The sequence below is a fragment of the Oncorhynchus mykiss genome, chromosome 12, assembly GCF_013265735.2.
Source record: "Oncorhynchus mykiss isolate Arlee chromosome 12, USDA_OmykA_1.1, whole genome shotgun sequence".
In the NCBI taxonomy this organism is placed as follows: Eukaryota; Metazoa; Chordata; class Actinopteri; order Salmoniformes; family Salmonidae; genus Oncorhynchus; species Oncorhynchus mykiss.
The window spans coordinates 74,410,884-74,426,838 of record NC_048576.1 but is presented as its reverse complement, the minus strand read 5'-3'; the positions used below and the strand labels follow the sequence as shown (position 1 = coordinate 74,426,838).

The 15,955-nt window shown below is 44.8% G+C and overlaps 1 protein-coding gene across 1 annotated transcript; it reads right to left on the bottom strand.

Moving 5' to 3' along the window:
* Positions 1-5,828: 5,828 nt before the first annotated feature.
* On the bottom strand, positions 5,829-15,099 carry LOC110538414 (retinol dehydrogenase 8). The gene is made up of 6 exons (XM_036938400.1): positions 14,677-15,099; positions 10,728-10,889; positions 7,481-7,660; positions 7,246-7,339; positions 6,877-7,060; positions 5,829-6,620 (listed from the first exon to the last, which is right to left on the bottom strand). Exons 1-6 carry the CDS (start codon positions 14,780-14,782, stop codon positions 6,393-6,395), a joined length of 954 nt encoding a protein of 317 aa, XP_036794295.1. The 5' UTR covers positions 14,783-15,099; the 3' UTR covers positions 5,829-6,392.
* Between the last annotated feature and the right edge of the window lie 856 nt (positions 15,100-15,955).

Sequence of the window (15,955 nt, the reverse complement as noted above, 5' to 3'; positions counted from 1 at the left end):
CGTGTATGGTGTAGTGTGGGCGAGTGGTTTGCTGATGTCTACGTTGTGAACAGAGTGCCCTTTGGTGGCGGTGGGGTTATGGTATGGGCAGGCATATGGACAATGTACTCAATTACATTTTATCAACGGCAATTTGAACCCACAAAAATACCATGATGAGATCCTGAGGCCCAATGTAAGGCACTTTTTTAAAAGGTATCTGTGACAAACAGATGCATATTGTAAGGGATGTCCTCCTCTTCTTCCAAAGAGGAGAGGCGAGAAGGATCAGAGGACCAATATGCGGCGTGGTAAGTGTCCATGGTTCTTTTAATAAGAAATACTTAACATGAACACAACTGAATACAAAAACAATAAACGTGGAACGAACGAAACCCAAAACAGTACCGTGTGGTGAAAAACACAGACACGGAAACAAACACCCACAAACAAACAGTGAAACCCAGGCTACCTAAGTATGATTCTCAATCAGAGACAACTAATGACACCTGCCTCTGATTGAGAACCATACTAGGCCAAAACATAGAAATCCCCAAATCATAGAAAACCAAACATAGACTGCCCGCCCTGACCATACTAAATAATGACAAAACAAAGGAAATAAAGGTCAGAATGTGACACATATCTGTATTTCCAGTCATGTGAAATCCATAGACCAGGGCCTAATGAATTTATTTAAATTGACTGATTTCCTTATATGAACTGTAACTCAGTGAAATCAATGAAATTGTTGCATGTTGCGTTTAGATTTTTGTTCAGTATATATTAATTTAACAATATGTTTGCTATTGCATTGGATTGAATTAGAACATATCATGATGTCAATGAATGTCCTAAGTTTGGAGACAACTGTTTTTTAAATAGTTTTTTTGGGGGTGGGACAGAATTTACACCACTTCTGTAGAATCACCCAGGTAACAAAAGATCTTTAAACAATTCACAAGTAATAACATATCACAGATGTGTAGTTGAATCAAACATGGAAGTAGAAAGGTTGAAAGGAGTCCTGCATCTCTCTCTTTAGCCAGACAGACTAGTCAATTTTAGTCATGACTTTATCTGTTTTACATTGATGACCTCAACCTCTGTGCCAAAAATAGATATTTTCCACCTTTCTAATATCTTTGTTGTTAAGTTTAAATTATATAAAAATCTTTGCACATCAGTTGGCAGCTAATGGATATGTCCTGTCATGCTTTCAGCTGAACTCACTATATTGATGATACTTGTGTACTGTGAATGGAGAAATTATCCCACATAGACATCTAAACCAATCATCAACTTCACCATATTAGTAGTGATGTCATAAAGGAGGGTTGTATATAATTTAAATAAATTATATTCTATTGATTCTATGGGGCAGAACTTGTTGGCAGTCTTCTGTGACATCATAATCCACTGTATGGCACTACCATGACAACGTGATTCAAATTCTGAACCTCATAACTCATCTTTCCTTCTAGAGAGTGGTTGATTTTTACATTTTTGCTGAGTTTACTCCTTGCACTTGTGATGGCTTTGAAGTGTAGTACTGTTGTTTTGTTGGTGGCTCTTTACATGGTGGCGTTACACGCTGGACTCCCTGACAGACTCCCAAGCGAGGTGCTTCGGGACACCCTGTTACCCCCCATGATCCCTAAGGAGTGGGCCGCCACCCCTCAACTCCAGACCGACACTTACACCATTCTAAATATCCTGTACAAACGACACTTGACAACTGAAGAAAACACGACCACCACCAAGACCGGACAGACCTTGACTCAGACAACCCAAAATGATGCTGTGCCTAGCTTTGAATTCCTGCGGACCTGTGTGGCTGACCTCCAGACTTTGGAGAATGCTGGAGTGAGTGAGATTGTATGGAGGAGGCCGGTTCGATTGATTAATGAGACTGAAGACCAACATTTGGAGACAGCAGGTTCTGATGGCCTAAACTCATCAAAGGCGAGTGTGCGAGGCGTGTGTGATTTATTTTAGAATGCATTGTTTAGAATTATATTGACCCAACTGAAGCAGGCCGGGTGGGTGGGTTGTCCGCTTTGATGCCTCGCTTATTAACGAGAACTTGTCTCTATTTTTGTATCGCTGGCGCTGTAGTCACACAAAACCATACTTAAAAAATGTTCAAACTAATTTGAATTGGAAGAGGTAGCTAAGGGTTGAGGCTTTACAATACTAAATTAAACCAATTCATCCACTTATGGAAACACAACATCGCTATCAACAAAGATGATTGGAGATATGGACTATCCTGCTAGCATTCAGTCACTGCTCTGCCTGTCCTTTCCACCCGCCTTGCTCTGCCTGTCCTTTCCACCCGCCTTGCTCTGCCTGTCCTTTCCACCCGCCTTGCTCTGCCTGTCCTTTCCACCCGCCTTGCTCTGCCTGTCCTTTCCACCCGCCTTGCTCTGCCTGTCCTTTCCACCCGCCTTGCTCTGCCTGTCCTTTCCACCCGCCTTGCTCTGCCTGTCCTTTCCACCCGCCTTGCTCTGCCTGTCCTTTCCACCCGCCTTGCTCTGCCTGTCCTTTCCACCCGCCTTGCTCTGCCTGTCCTTTCCACCCGCCTTGCTCTGCCTGTCCTTTCCACCCGCCTTGCTCTGCTTGCTCCGCCGCCTGCTTCTGGTGAGTTTTTCACTTAAGAGCCATGTTTCTTTTTTTCCTCAGGCCATGGTTGCTTTGGAGCTTGATGTTGACCAGGACAAGATGAAGGGAGCTGGTCAGACAGACTCCTGTATTGATGCTGCAACTATTCCAGTGTTGACCTCCAAGAATAGTGGCTCTAACAAGAAGAGAGGCCGACTCTCCAAGAGGGGACACCACTGAACACCCTGCTGCAAATATGGGCCATTATTTTTTTGGCACTTGAAAGATTTTGATAAAGATTTAGCTTATTACTATACTTACTGTTTCCGTTTCATTATTTTGCTCAATTGATATTTTTTGTAGAAGTTTCAATAGTTTTCAAAATTATCTCATTTAGCTGGGCACAAAAACTAGACAAGAGGTTGCTTTACAGTGGAGCATTAAGGAGAGTGGACCCACATATTAAAGACAGTTGGTAGGTAACAAAAACTGACACTGTGTATCCGCCCAAAAGGACATTTCCTTTTATAGTGCAAATTTTCAAACACATAGACCTTGGTCAGGCATCATCTAAGTGATATTGAGAATGAGGATGCAGAGGAGGTAGCCAACACAGCAGCCTGGCTTTGTGGTTATCTGTCATCATGCCCTGAGTTCATAGTGAAGCACTCGACTAGACCTCAACTCCACTCACCGTCTCTCTCCCTCTTCCTTTTGTCTCGCTCACCTCTTTCTCGTCTCCTTCTCTTTCGCTCCTTCTCTCTGAGGACATAGGGACGAGCATGACGTATTGGTCCTGATGGAACAGAGAAGGGGCCTGAACTGAACCAGAATTGACCTGGCGACAACCAAGACTAAACACTTCAGGAATGTGTCTGACGATGAGAATGCCAAAGAAAATGTTTTAGCTACTCCCTGTGTGTGTGTGTTTTTGTATGCGTGTGTGCATGTGTGTGCGTGTGCATGCGGGCTTGAGTGTTCTTTCATAAGTGAAGGTTATATAAGTCTACATATTTGGAGTGTGCATGTGGAGGCTGTGTGTTTGTGCATCAGTGTGAGTTGTGTGTATTTAGTGGCTTAGTAATTGCGACAGGGTCAAGACCAAGCCACATCAAGTTGCCCCTGACTATATCGCAATTATGTTCTTGATTCTGAAACAAAAGTGCCCAACAATGGTTTGATAAGAATAATACCTTTTGTTTAATGAGACTTGCTGTAACTCCTGTGTTCATTCAATTAGTAAACAGGTCTTCTATTCAGCCTGGGGCACCCCATCCCTAATTTTCCTAAATCAGACACACCCCCGCCCCTCACTGCCCCCACCCCTACCCTTCAGCGTCCCACATCGGGGCCTCGGCAACATTCAGAACACAGGCTCCACCCCCCTCCCCCCCGGACTGACCCCCCACCCATTTGATTGTGATTGACAGAGTCTTTGTTCCATTGTGCGTAGCTGTCGCCTCTGATGAAGACACACACACACACACACAAACACACACACACACACACACAAACCTATGTAGCTCCCCTCACTGCACAGTGCACAGAAAGACCTGGCTGCTACCTCTGTTGCAATACGTAGCTCTACACAGCCAGGATCCTCTGGGTACCAGCTCTACAGACAGGGACTCTACAGACAGGAACTCTACAGACAGACCTGGGCTCCCTCTCTGTAGGTTTCTCTGTCTCTCTCTCTTTCCCTTTCTCTCACTCTTTCTCCCTCTCTTGGTTTCTGTGTGTGTCTCTCTCTCTCTCTCTCTCTCAGTGGACTGGGGGTCCAGGGCTGAGGGTCCGAGGCTGAGGGTGTGAGGGAGGCAGCTGGTGAGGGAGGCTCTGGCGTGCAGTGGGGCCGTTTCTGAGGAGGAGGCCGTCATTAACAGGGATGGGAACCAGGTCATATTCTCTCACATGGCACAAAGCAGGGTGTGTGTGCGAGGGGGGGTGAGAGGGCTGGATGGGGAGCAGGCCATGACCTCTTTATATCCATCAATAGATCACCGGCTTGGTCCACACACACACTGCACACAAGCAGATGCAAAAGAACGCAGGCGCACACACACACACACGGATACTTAACAGCAGGACTAGACCTATTGGCTATGAGTGTAAGGAGACAGATCTCAGATTAGTTTACATTTCCATGGTCATTTGCAAACCAACTTTCTCTCACACACTATCATTCACTGGTTCTCCAGCTGAACCACACACAGAACAACTTTCAACACCAGTGGTTGGAAACAACCACTCAGACCCTAGAAAAACATTATCCAGTCCCGACCCACAGAGACAGTAACTTCAAAAACTTTAATCAAGACTTACAACCCCCCCCCCCCCCCCCCCCCCCCCCCCCGAAAACAAACCAATATCATATGGCTACAATGATCTCCATCCCTAGACAACAGTACAATACTCTCAACAGGTCTCCTGCTCATTTAGCTGTGTGTGCTGTCGCGTCTGCAGTGGAATCTCACCCAAGCTGATGGTACAGCTAGAGAGAACACACAGTGATCTAGTGCCCCCAACTGGTTCACATAGAGTCCTGCAGGCACAATGGAAACCAGGCTCTCTGGAAACACCACCAAAGACATTGAGCTAAATGCCTCATCATTACAGCGTCATTAAGAAAAAGGCTGTCTCTTTCAGAGTAAACCAAGAAGTCTATTTCTAAATCAATTAATTACTTTCAAAAATAAGATATTAACAATCTATCAATTCATACACTTTTAAAAACCACACATTCAGCTTATAAAAAGATGCAGAAATAATATGATTAAACAGCTAAACAACAATACTACTATAAAGACATACATCAAATCAAATGTACAATGAAGGAATCTAGTAGATTCTTCGTAACTCAGAGCTAAATACTGCATTGTACTAAGAGTTTAGCAAGGCCTGAGTCTTAAGTTCATTGGGTGCTACGTTACGCTTTCACTGTGATTGCAATGCTGTTGTTCTTTTGTTATTCTTTGTAACTGGTTATGTGTGCTTTGTTTTTCAGTCCACAGACAGACAGAGACGGACGGACGGACAGACAGACATACAGACGGACGGACGGACAGAGACAGAGACGGACAGACGGACGGACAGACAGAGACGGACAGACAGAGACGGACGGACAGACAGACATACAGACGGACGGACGGACAGACAGAGACGAACAGACGGACGGACAGACAGAGACGGACAGACGGACGGACAGACAGACGGACGGACAGACATACAGACGGACGGACAGACAGACGGGCAGGCAGAATGACGGACAGACGGACGGACGGACAGACATACAGACGGACGGACAGACAGACAGACGGACGGACAGACGGACAGACAGACGGGCAGATGGACAGACAGATGGACAGATGGACAGACAGTGTCATTGCCCCAACAGTACCTCAAAAGACCAGGACGGAGGAGATGCCTGGCTGTGTTTGTGGGTAAGTTGTTTGTGTGTAATCATGTGTATGTATGAGGAGGGCCAGGAGTTTTTCCCGATCACATGATCTGACCAGAAAAAACTTCTAGCCCCATGCATGAGGTCACACTGTACTGTCTGTGTTTGTGCAATTGTGCGTGTTGCCTGGCCAAAGCTTTTCCTGGTTCTCTCACGGCCTCTCTCGCCGAGAACTACGTGCCCCCTCCTTCCCCCAGGTGGTCCAGGTTTGGGTGTCAATGAGCTACACCACTGTATATTTCTCACAGGGTATGTCCAAAATGGCACCCTATCCCTATATAATGCACTACTTTTCACCCTGGTAATGCATAATATAGGGAATAGGGTTACATTTCATACCAAGTCCCGGTCTCTCTCAGTTCGGTGAAATGGTGCGTCGGCGCAGGCAGCTGCAGGTCAGGCACTTAAGGATGCTCATGGTGATGTGCATGAGGGGGCCGAAGTTGAACAGCAGGTTGTAGAAGGTGTTGACCGACAGGCCGCCTGTCTCGTCGGCATACTTCATGGCCACGATGGGAGTGTACAGGCTGTTAGTCAGGTTCCTGAAGCGAGGGTTCCTTGACTCGATCACCTTCTTAGTACACTACATGGGAGAGAGAGAGAGAGAGAGAGAGAGAGAGAGAGAGAGAGAGAGAGAGAGAGAGAGAGAGAGAGAGAGAACATCTGAGTGTTTATAGCACACCTGAGTTTCTTTCAAATACTTTGTGTTTGTTGGTCTGGAGTCCCAGATTGGATTGGATTTGTACTTTTGGGACTATTCCATTGGTTCCATTACACTAGGCAAACTCAAAATCCCATGAACCAAGGGGTGACACAGGGAGCGGAGCGTGTTCACTAACCTTGGCGATGTCCTCTGGGGTCTGGCCCATGGCCTCAAAGATATCCTTGGAGGAGGGCAGGTAAACATCTTTAAAGTAGCGCACTGTGTCTGCATCAGCTCCTGGGTACTCCATCTTGGCCACGTCCTCCATCATCTTCGTCTCAAACTCAGTGTGCACCGGCCCTGGCTCAATCATAGACAAACTGAACGGAGAGAACAGAATAGATCTTTATTCATCTATTACACAGTAACGGCAATTCTTTATTTTTGCTGACACAGTAACCAGGTATTGAGTCACTGGCTGTAACTGAAAGTCACTGGGAAAGATACCAAGAGATGTAATGACAGAAACCCAATAGGAGTACAAGACCGACTGAGAGGAACTCACTGGACGTTAAACTTGAGCAGTTGGACAGCCATACTCTCACAGAAGCCCTCCATGGCGAACTTGGAGGCAGTGTAGACATCGTTGAACACTACACCTACAGGCAGAGCAGACTCAGGGTCAGGAGGAATGGTAGTCAGAGAGGAGGACCGGAATCTACAGCTTTTACAGTTAGCCTGCTAGTCCAGATCTGTAAGTGCGCTAGACAACCCCTCAATCATTGTCATGCCAGTCTTACCCTGTAGACCCATAACACTGCTCATGACCACGATGTGTCCCGCCCGCCTCTTCTTCATGTCAGGCATGACCTCTTTAATCATCCTCACCACGCCAAAGAAGTTGGTCTCAAACACCCTCTTCATGTCCTCGATACTGATGCTTTCCACGGGTCCCAACAAGCCCACACCTGCATTGTTGACTGAGGGGAGACTCAAAGATAGAGACAAGGGTTACAGACCTGTAGTTTCACTACCGATGCTATACAGATACTACACTGTAGCCTTCTGTACAGACAACTATCTTTAAGGTTTAGAGCTGAGGCTCTAAAGCTTTAGTCACAACTGATGTTTTGTAGGCCGTCATTGTTTTATTTAACCGTTATTTAACTAGGCAAGTCAGTTAAGAACAAATTCTTATTTACAATGACGGCCAACCAGAAGGCTAAAAGCCTCCTGCGGGGACGGGGGCTGGGATTAAAAATACAAAATAAATTAAATACAAATATAGGACAAAACACACATCACGACAAGAGAGAAAACACAACACTACGTAAAGAGAGACCTAAGACAACAACATAGCAAGGCAGCAACATATGACAACACAGCATGGTACGAACACAACATGACAACAACATGGTAGCAACACATCATGGCAGCAGCACAACATGGTAGCAGGACAAAACAGGGTACAAACATCGGGCACAGAAAACAGCACAAAGGGCAAGAGACAACAATACATAATTGAAAGCAGCCACAACTGTCAGTAAGAGTGTCCATGATTGAGTCTTTGAATGAAGAGATTGAGATAAAAATGTCCAGTTTGAGTGTTTGTTGCAGCTCGTTCCAGTCGCTAGCTGCAGCGAACTGAAAAGACGAGCCAGGGATGTGTGTGCTTTGGGGACCTTTAACAGAATGTGACTGGCAGAACGGGTGTTGTATGTGGAGGATGAGGGCTGCAGTAGATATCTCAGATAGGGGGAGTGTGGCTTAAGAGGGTTTTTATAAATAAGCATCAACCAGTGGGTCTTGCAACGGGTATACAGAGATGACCAGTTTACAGGGGAGTATAGAGTGCAGTGATGTGTCCTATAAGGAGCATTGGTGGCAAATCTGATGGCCGAATGGTAAAGGACTTCTAGCCGCTCGAGAGCGCCCTTACCTGCTGATCTATAAATTATGTCTCCGCTCTGAATCAGGGTTGGTTTGGCAGCTGGGCTGAAGGAGATTACGATAGAGGAAACCAAGTCTAGATTTAACTTTAGCCTGCAGCTTTTTAATTTAAAAAAAAAAAAAAAAATGTTGAATTTTACCCCCTTTTTTCTCTCCAATTTCGTGGTTTTTGTAGCTACTATCTTGTCTCATCGCTACAACTCCCGTACGGGCTCGGGAGAGACAAAGGTTGAAAGTCATGCGTCCTCCGATACACAACCCAACCATTCTTAACACAGCGCGCATCCAACCCGGAAGCCAGCCGCACCAATGTGTCGGAGGAAACACAGTGCACCTGGCAACCTTGGTTAGTGTGCACTGCGCCCGGCCCGCCACAGGAGTCGCTGGTGCGCGATGAGACAAGGACATCCCTACCGGCCAACCCCTCCCTAACCCGGACGACGTAGCCTGCAGCTTTGATATGTGCTGAGAGAAGGACAGTGTATCGTCTAGCCGTACTCCCAAGTACTTGTATGAGGTGACAACCTCAAGCTCTAAACCCTCAGAGGTAGTAATCACACCTGTGGGGAGAGGGGCATTCTTCTTATCAAACCACATGACCTTTGTTTTGGAGGTGTTCAGAACAAGGTTAAGGGTAGAGAAAGCTTGTTGGACACTAAGAAAGCTTTGTTGTAGAGCATTTAACACAAAATCAGTTGAGGGGCCAGCTTAGTATGAGACTGTATCATCTGCATATAAATGAATGAGAGAGCTTCCTACTGCCTGAGCTATGTTGTTGATGTAAATTGAGAAGAGCGTGGGGCCTAGGATTGAGCCTTAGAGTACTCCCTTGGTGACAGGCAGTGGCTGAGAGAGCAGATGTTCTGACTTTATACACTGCACTCTTTGTGAGATGTAGTTAGAAAACCAGGCCAAAGACCCCTCAGAGACACCAATACTCCTGAGCCGGCCCACAAGAATGGAATGGTCTATTGTATCAAAATTAAATAAATAAAGGTTACATTTTAAAATTTAAAAAAAGCTTTGGCCAAGTCAATAAAAATAGCAGCACAGCATTGCTTAGAATCAAGGGCAATGGTGACATCATTGAGGACCTTTAAGGTTGCAGTGACACATCCATAACCTGAGTGGAAACCAGATTTCATACCAGAGAGAATACTATAGACATCAAGAAAGCCCGAATTTGTTCTTAATTGACTTGCCTAGTTATATAAAGGTTTGAATTGTATGAACACTAGTTTTGTGTCTTGAAATACTTTTGGGAAGAATGTATGATTTTTTTCTCTGTGGGCTCCCGAGTGGCACAGCGGTCTAAGGCACTGCATCTCAGTGCAAGAGGTGTCACTATAGTCCCTGATTTGAATCCATGCTGTATCACATCCGGCTGTGATTAGGAGTCCCATAGGGCGGTGCACAATTGGCCCAGCATCGTCCGGGTTTGGCCGGGGTAGGCCGTCATTGTAAATAAGAATTTGTTCTTAACTGACTTGCCTAGTTAAATTAAAAAACTAAAAAACATGAACTCCATTGATCAGACAGTTGCACCATTCACTGTAACCACTAGGTGTCAGCCCATGAATGAAATAAATAGAGAGGTGTGATGTAACAGTCTGCTGGGCTGTTTTTGTTGTATTAAGGGTAGAGGGGGTAGTGTCAGGGAGTGGAGGGTCAGGAGTGAACCTATGAATAGAAACAGTTTTCCTGGAAAATCAGAGTCCACCAGTTGAAACAGAGGTTAGAGTTTTAAGGCGTACATATACACATAGGCCTAGACCCTTCAAATTGAACTCTGGACCTCAAAGCCAATTCCACTGCATTTTTTCATTGTTCCTCCAGGGACTGATTTAGACCTGGGACACCAATTATTAAACAAGTAGAAAATAAAACCAACAGGCTTTGAACCTCGTAGGGTAAGAGTTGAATACCCCTGGCCTAGACGAATGCAGGATGAACGCATGCCCTGGAACACACACATTCACAAACACACACACACGAAAAAGGCGAGGCTATTTGTCCCAGGGCTAGAGATCAGGTCATTGCCACACAAAAGGCCAGGGCAGGAGGTTTAGCTCGTTAGTTCCAGCCCTGTTAACTCACTGAGGATATCAATATGGCGGTCCTTGACACTGTTGATGCACTGCTTGACTGACTCATCACTGCACACGTCCAGAGGCAGCAGCATGAGGGTCTTCCCATACGCATCACCTGCTGTCTCCACCAGCTTATCCTTCTTCTTCAGGTCACGCATGGTGGCAATGACTGGGAGAGAGAGAGAGAGAGAGAGAGAGAGAGAGAGAGAGAGAGAGAGAGAGAGAGAGAGAGAGAGAGAGAGGGGACGGAGAGAGAGAGAGGCAGAGAGAGAGGGGGGTGAGAGAGAGGCAGAGAGAGAGAGACACTGTTGATGCACTGCTTGACTGACTCATCGCTGCACACATCCAGAGGAAGCAGCACGAGGGTCATTCCCATACGTGTGACCTGTTGCCACAAGAAAAGGGCAACCACTGAAGAACAAACACCATTGTAAATAAAACCCATATTACTTTAACTATTTGTACATCCTTACAACACTGTACATAGCCATAGTCTCTAATGCTTTAAAACTTGTGATTGTAATGTTTACTGTTAATTTTTGATAGTTTATTTCACTTTTGTTTATTGTCTATTTCACTTGCTTTGGCAATGTAAACATACACTACATGGCCAAAAGTGTGTGGATTCGGCTATTTCAGCCACACCCGTTGATGACAGGTGTTTAAAATCAAGCACGCCGCCATGCAATCTCCATAGACAAACATTGGCAGCAGAATGGCCTTACTGAAGAGCTCAGTGAATTTCAAAGTGATACCGTCATAGGATGCCACCTTTCCAACAAATCAGTTCGTCAAATTTCTGCCATGCTAGAGCTGCCCCAGTCAACTGTAAGAGCTGTTATTGTGAAGTGGAAACGTCTAGGAGCAAAAAAGTCTCAGCCACAAAATAATAGACCAAACAAGCTTGCAGAACAGGACAGACGAGTGCTGAAGCGCATAGCGAGTAAAAATTGACTGTCCTCAGTTGCAACACTCACTGCCGAGTTCCAAACTGACTCCGGAAGCAATGTCAGCACAATAATTGTTCATGGGGAGCTTCATGAAATGGGTTTCCATGACCAAGCAGCCGCAGACAAGCCTAAGGTCACCATGTACAATGCCAAGCGTCAGCTGGAGAGGTGTAAAGCTCGCCGCCATTCGACTCTGGAAATGCGTTCTCTGGAGTGATGAATGACTCTGCACCATCTGGCAGTCCAACGGACGAATCTGGGTTTGGCAAATGCTAAAAGAACGCTCCCTGCCCGAATGCATAGTGCCAACTGGAAAGTTTGGTGGAGGAGGAATAATGGTCTGGGCTGTTTTCCACGGTTCAGGCCCCTTAGTTCCAGTGAAGGGAAATCTTAACGCTACACCATACAATGATATTCTAGATGATTCTGTGCTTCCAACTTTGTGGCAACAGTTTGGAGAAGGCCCTTTCCTGCACAAAGCACAAAGCGAGGACCATACAGACTGTGAGCCAGGCCTAATCACCCAACATCAGTGCCCGACCTCACTAATGCTCTTGTGGCTGAATGGAAGCAAGTCCCCGCAGCAATGTTCCAACATCTAGTGGAAAACCTTCCCAGAAGAGCGGAGGATGTTATAGCAGGGACCAACTCCATATTAATGCCCATGATGTTGGAATGAGATGTTTAACGAGCAGGTGTCCACATACTTTTAGCCATGCAGTGTATGTTTCCCATGCCAATAAAGCCCTTTGAATTTAATTGAATTGATAGAGGCAGAGAGAGAGAGAGAGACAGAGAGACAAGAGAGCGAGAGGCAGGAAAAAGAGAGGCAGAGAGTGAGGCAGAGAGAGGTTCAGAGAGAGAGAGACATTTAGAGAGACAGAGAGAGAGAGAGAGAGAGAGAGAGAGAGAGAGAGAGAGAGTAATATATCTGAGATATATGAGACTACATGGAACAGACTGATGACTGACCCACTGACACATAGATAAGCATATATAGTAGACTTGCACACAGGTTTATATGCAGACAGACAGACAGACAGACAGACAGACAGACAGACAGACAGACAGACAGACAGACAGACAGACAGACAGACAGACAGACAGACAGAGAGAGAGAGTAATATATCTGAGATATATGAGACTACATGGAACAGACTGATGACTGACCCACTGACACATAGATAAGCATATATAGTAGACTTGCACACAGGTTTATATGCAGACAGACAGACAGACAGACAGACAGACAGACAGACAGACAGACAGACAGACAGACAGACAGACAGACAGACAGACAGACAGACAGACAGACGACAGCCATGCAGGTCAGTGGGTCTATTCCACGTCCATCCGCTTATGTAACACACTATTGATTCCCTTTGAACTCTGGACCTGGGAGACATGAACCTACATAGAGTAGCAAACAGTATCTACCATCTACAGTATGTACAGAAAGGTTTTCCACATGTTTGCATCTTGCGACTTGACATTGTCCATTCCAAGTTTACAGTGAGGTCAACCACGTCTGTGTTTATTGATGAGCTCTAACACGGAAATAGAGAGACAACAGTATTACACAATAGAGATCAATGGTGGAAATCAACAGCTCGAATCAGGCACTGATCTGAAGACCTGCTGTCCTTGACGAATGAAGTCATCCTCTTATCTCATCTGGTTCTGTAACCTCTGACCCAAAACCCCCAATGACAATCCAGTATCTATGGAGTGAGTGGAAGAGCATGGAATAATGGTGTGTGACTAGAATAAGCACTGCTCATATCTGCTTTACTAGTGAGGGTGTGGAAGTGCTAGTGGAGAACTATGACAGACAGTGCCAGCTTCGACTGTACACCTATGAGTAAGATCTTCATGATGAGAGAGTTGGGTGTCTGTCAAGCAACAGAGAGATGTATGAGTTTCAACAGAACAACAGTTGCATTGTTCTTTCAGTTGTTGTTGGAATTATTCTTGGGCAACAGCTTAGTAAACATTCTTGAATGGAACCACACTGCCCTGAACTGGGATTGTTGAGGTTTCTCTGTAGTTGGCAAATGTCACTGCTACCAATTAATACTCAGAATAACAGCGCAATATTTAATCTGGATTTTCATGATCCTTCAGAGAGAACAGATCATGTTATTTTCTGCAATGTGGTCTCTCTCTTTCTTGGAAGCAGGTCACAGTTCAACGAGAATGATTCGACCCTGAGTACTGTTGAGGGAGCAGTTAATCGCTTCTGTTGCGCTCCTCTATTTCACGGCAATAAATCCCAAGACCCCACTACCCTCAAAGAAAGAACAATTCTACGTAACCCTAGACTGACATTAATGATGGGATGTCTGTAGCTGGAAAGTGGATGACAAACGTACAAGGTCCGCGACCTTCCCCGAGCTCCGCTGAGCCCCGATGAAGACTTCAAACAAGCCTTGCTAGTGAACCTTCGCTTGTACAGGTCTCAAACTTTGTCCCTCTTTCAACACTCGCTCCAGAGAGGGGACTATAGGCGCATTAGACACGGCACTAAACCGGGGCAGCGGTCTACAATTCAGTGCGATAAAGGGGGCTTTGTACGAGAGAAGTCACTTGAAAGAGAACTGGCAGTCTCTTTTATGATCCCCGCCTAGCAAGCGGCATCCTCGCGGAGCCGTACCCCGGAAACTTAGCTTTCAGATGATAATAGCTGAATCAAGGGGGATAGAGAACCAGAGGGCTCACGATAGGAAATATATATATATTTTTACACTAGCAATAGGAGATTACACTAGCAACACTAGCAATAGGAGATTTAGTCTAAAAGTAAAACACGTAGGCTACAATTTATGGGCGCAAAGGTCAAACCTGCGCGTAAAAGTTGTTTTGGATAGATAGACTAATGATGACCCTATTTGTATACAGAACATATTCCACAAGGGTTCAAACAAAGATCAGAAGGATTTTAGCAGCATGTCGGATCAAGCTTCTGAAGTTAAAGGCAGATAAACAATGTAAAGAAAGCGCATTTACCATGGTAACGCTTCTTTTCATCTTTGGCCAGCAGGACGGCGATTCGTAACCCGATGCCGGAGGAGCAACCGGTGATCAGAACTACTTTTTGTCCACTGCTCGCCATGGCTTGTCCGGTTAGGTCGTGCGTTTTAGTGGTCTTCGGCTCCGGATGGTTGTTGCAGAGCGAGCTCGAGCACTGGACTTTAAAAAGTAAAGCGGATCATGCAAACACAGCGGCCATGTGAGCGGATAATTTAGTCACATGTCCTATAAAATCGTTTACTAAAAAAGACGAGGCACCTCGCAAACTCGACTGCCAGCAGAATTTTTAATCTGATAAATGCTGCTTGACCTGAATTGATAAAAAAAAGAACCTAAATGAATCCCTGTTTTACTGTGTGGGGCAGCCTAACATATGGGTAGGGGTTACATTGATTTCATGCAATTTTGAACAACAGCCTCAATAAATATTTATTTCCCAGTAGGGCCTATGTTTAATATTGCTGTGTTTGTATGCATTCACATCTGTCAGACATAGGCCTACCTATTGCTGCAACCTGGTCTCAGAGCATTTCGTATTATTCTGTAGGCTACATAAATCTGAGTTACTTCATTTAGTACATACTATGTTTTGTATGGTATTAATTTGTGGATGTCTATCATCCATTTCGTATGATAGGCTATGTTACGAATTACAATTCATATTATATGTTACAAATTTAATTCATACAATATGTTAGGAATTAGAATAATGTACACTATTCTACGGATTTTCTAAATGTATGATATGTAACAAATTCCAATTTGTTGTGGCTAACGTTAGCTAGGTGTCAAGGTGGCTAAAGCTAACGTTATGTAACCATACCAAATTTAACACATCATACTAATTTGACCACCCGGATTGACATTTATGTTATGTCTAGTCTATGAGACTTGGCTGATTTATGCCTAGTCATAAAAACCCGAAATGTAAGCCTACTTTTGGTTTATGTAAACAAATATTTTATAGAGTATTATTCTTACTAAAATAAATAAATCTTAATGAACAAACGTCTAAGATTGTAGAAACCTATATCAGAATTGTGTGCTGCTATTAGACCATTCAATTTAAATTTGACCACACAATGTTAAAATAATGAGAACCCTATAGATTAAAGTGTGAAAACAATTGAAGGTCAAGCGCAAAGTTCAATATTGTGGCGTTTAGTCCTACGTCACGTCACTATATTCAAATTTCACACTGGCGTGGTTTCAGCTCTCCTTCAGTAACGTTGTGTAATCTAGATGCGCTAGCTAC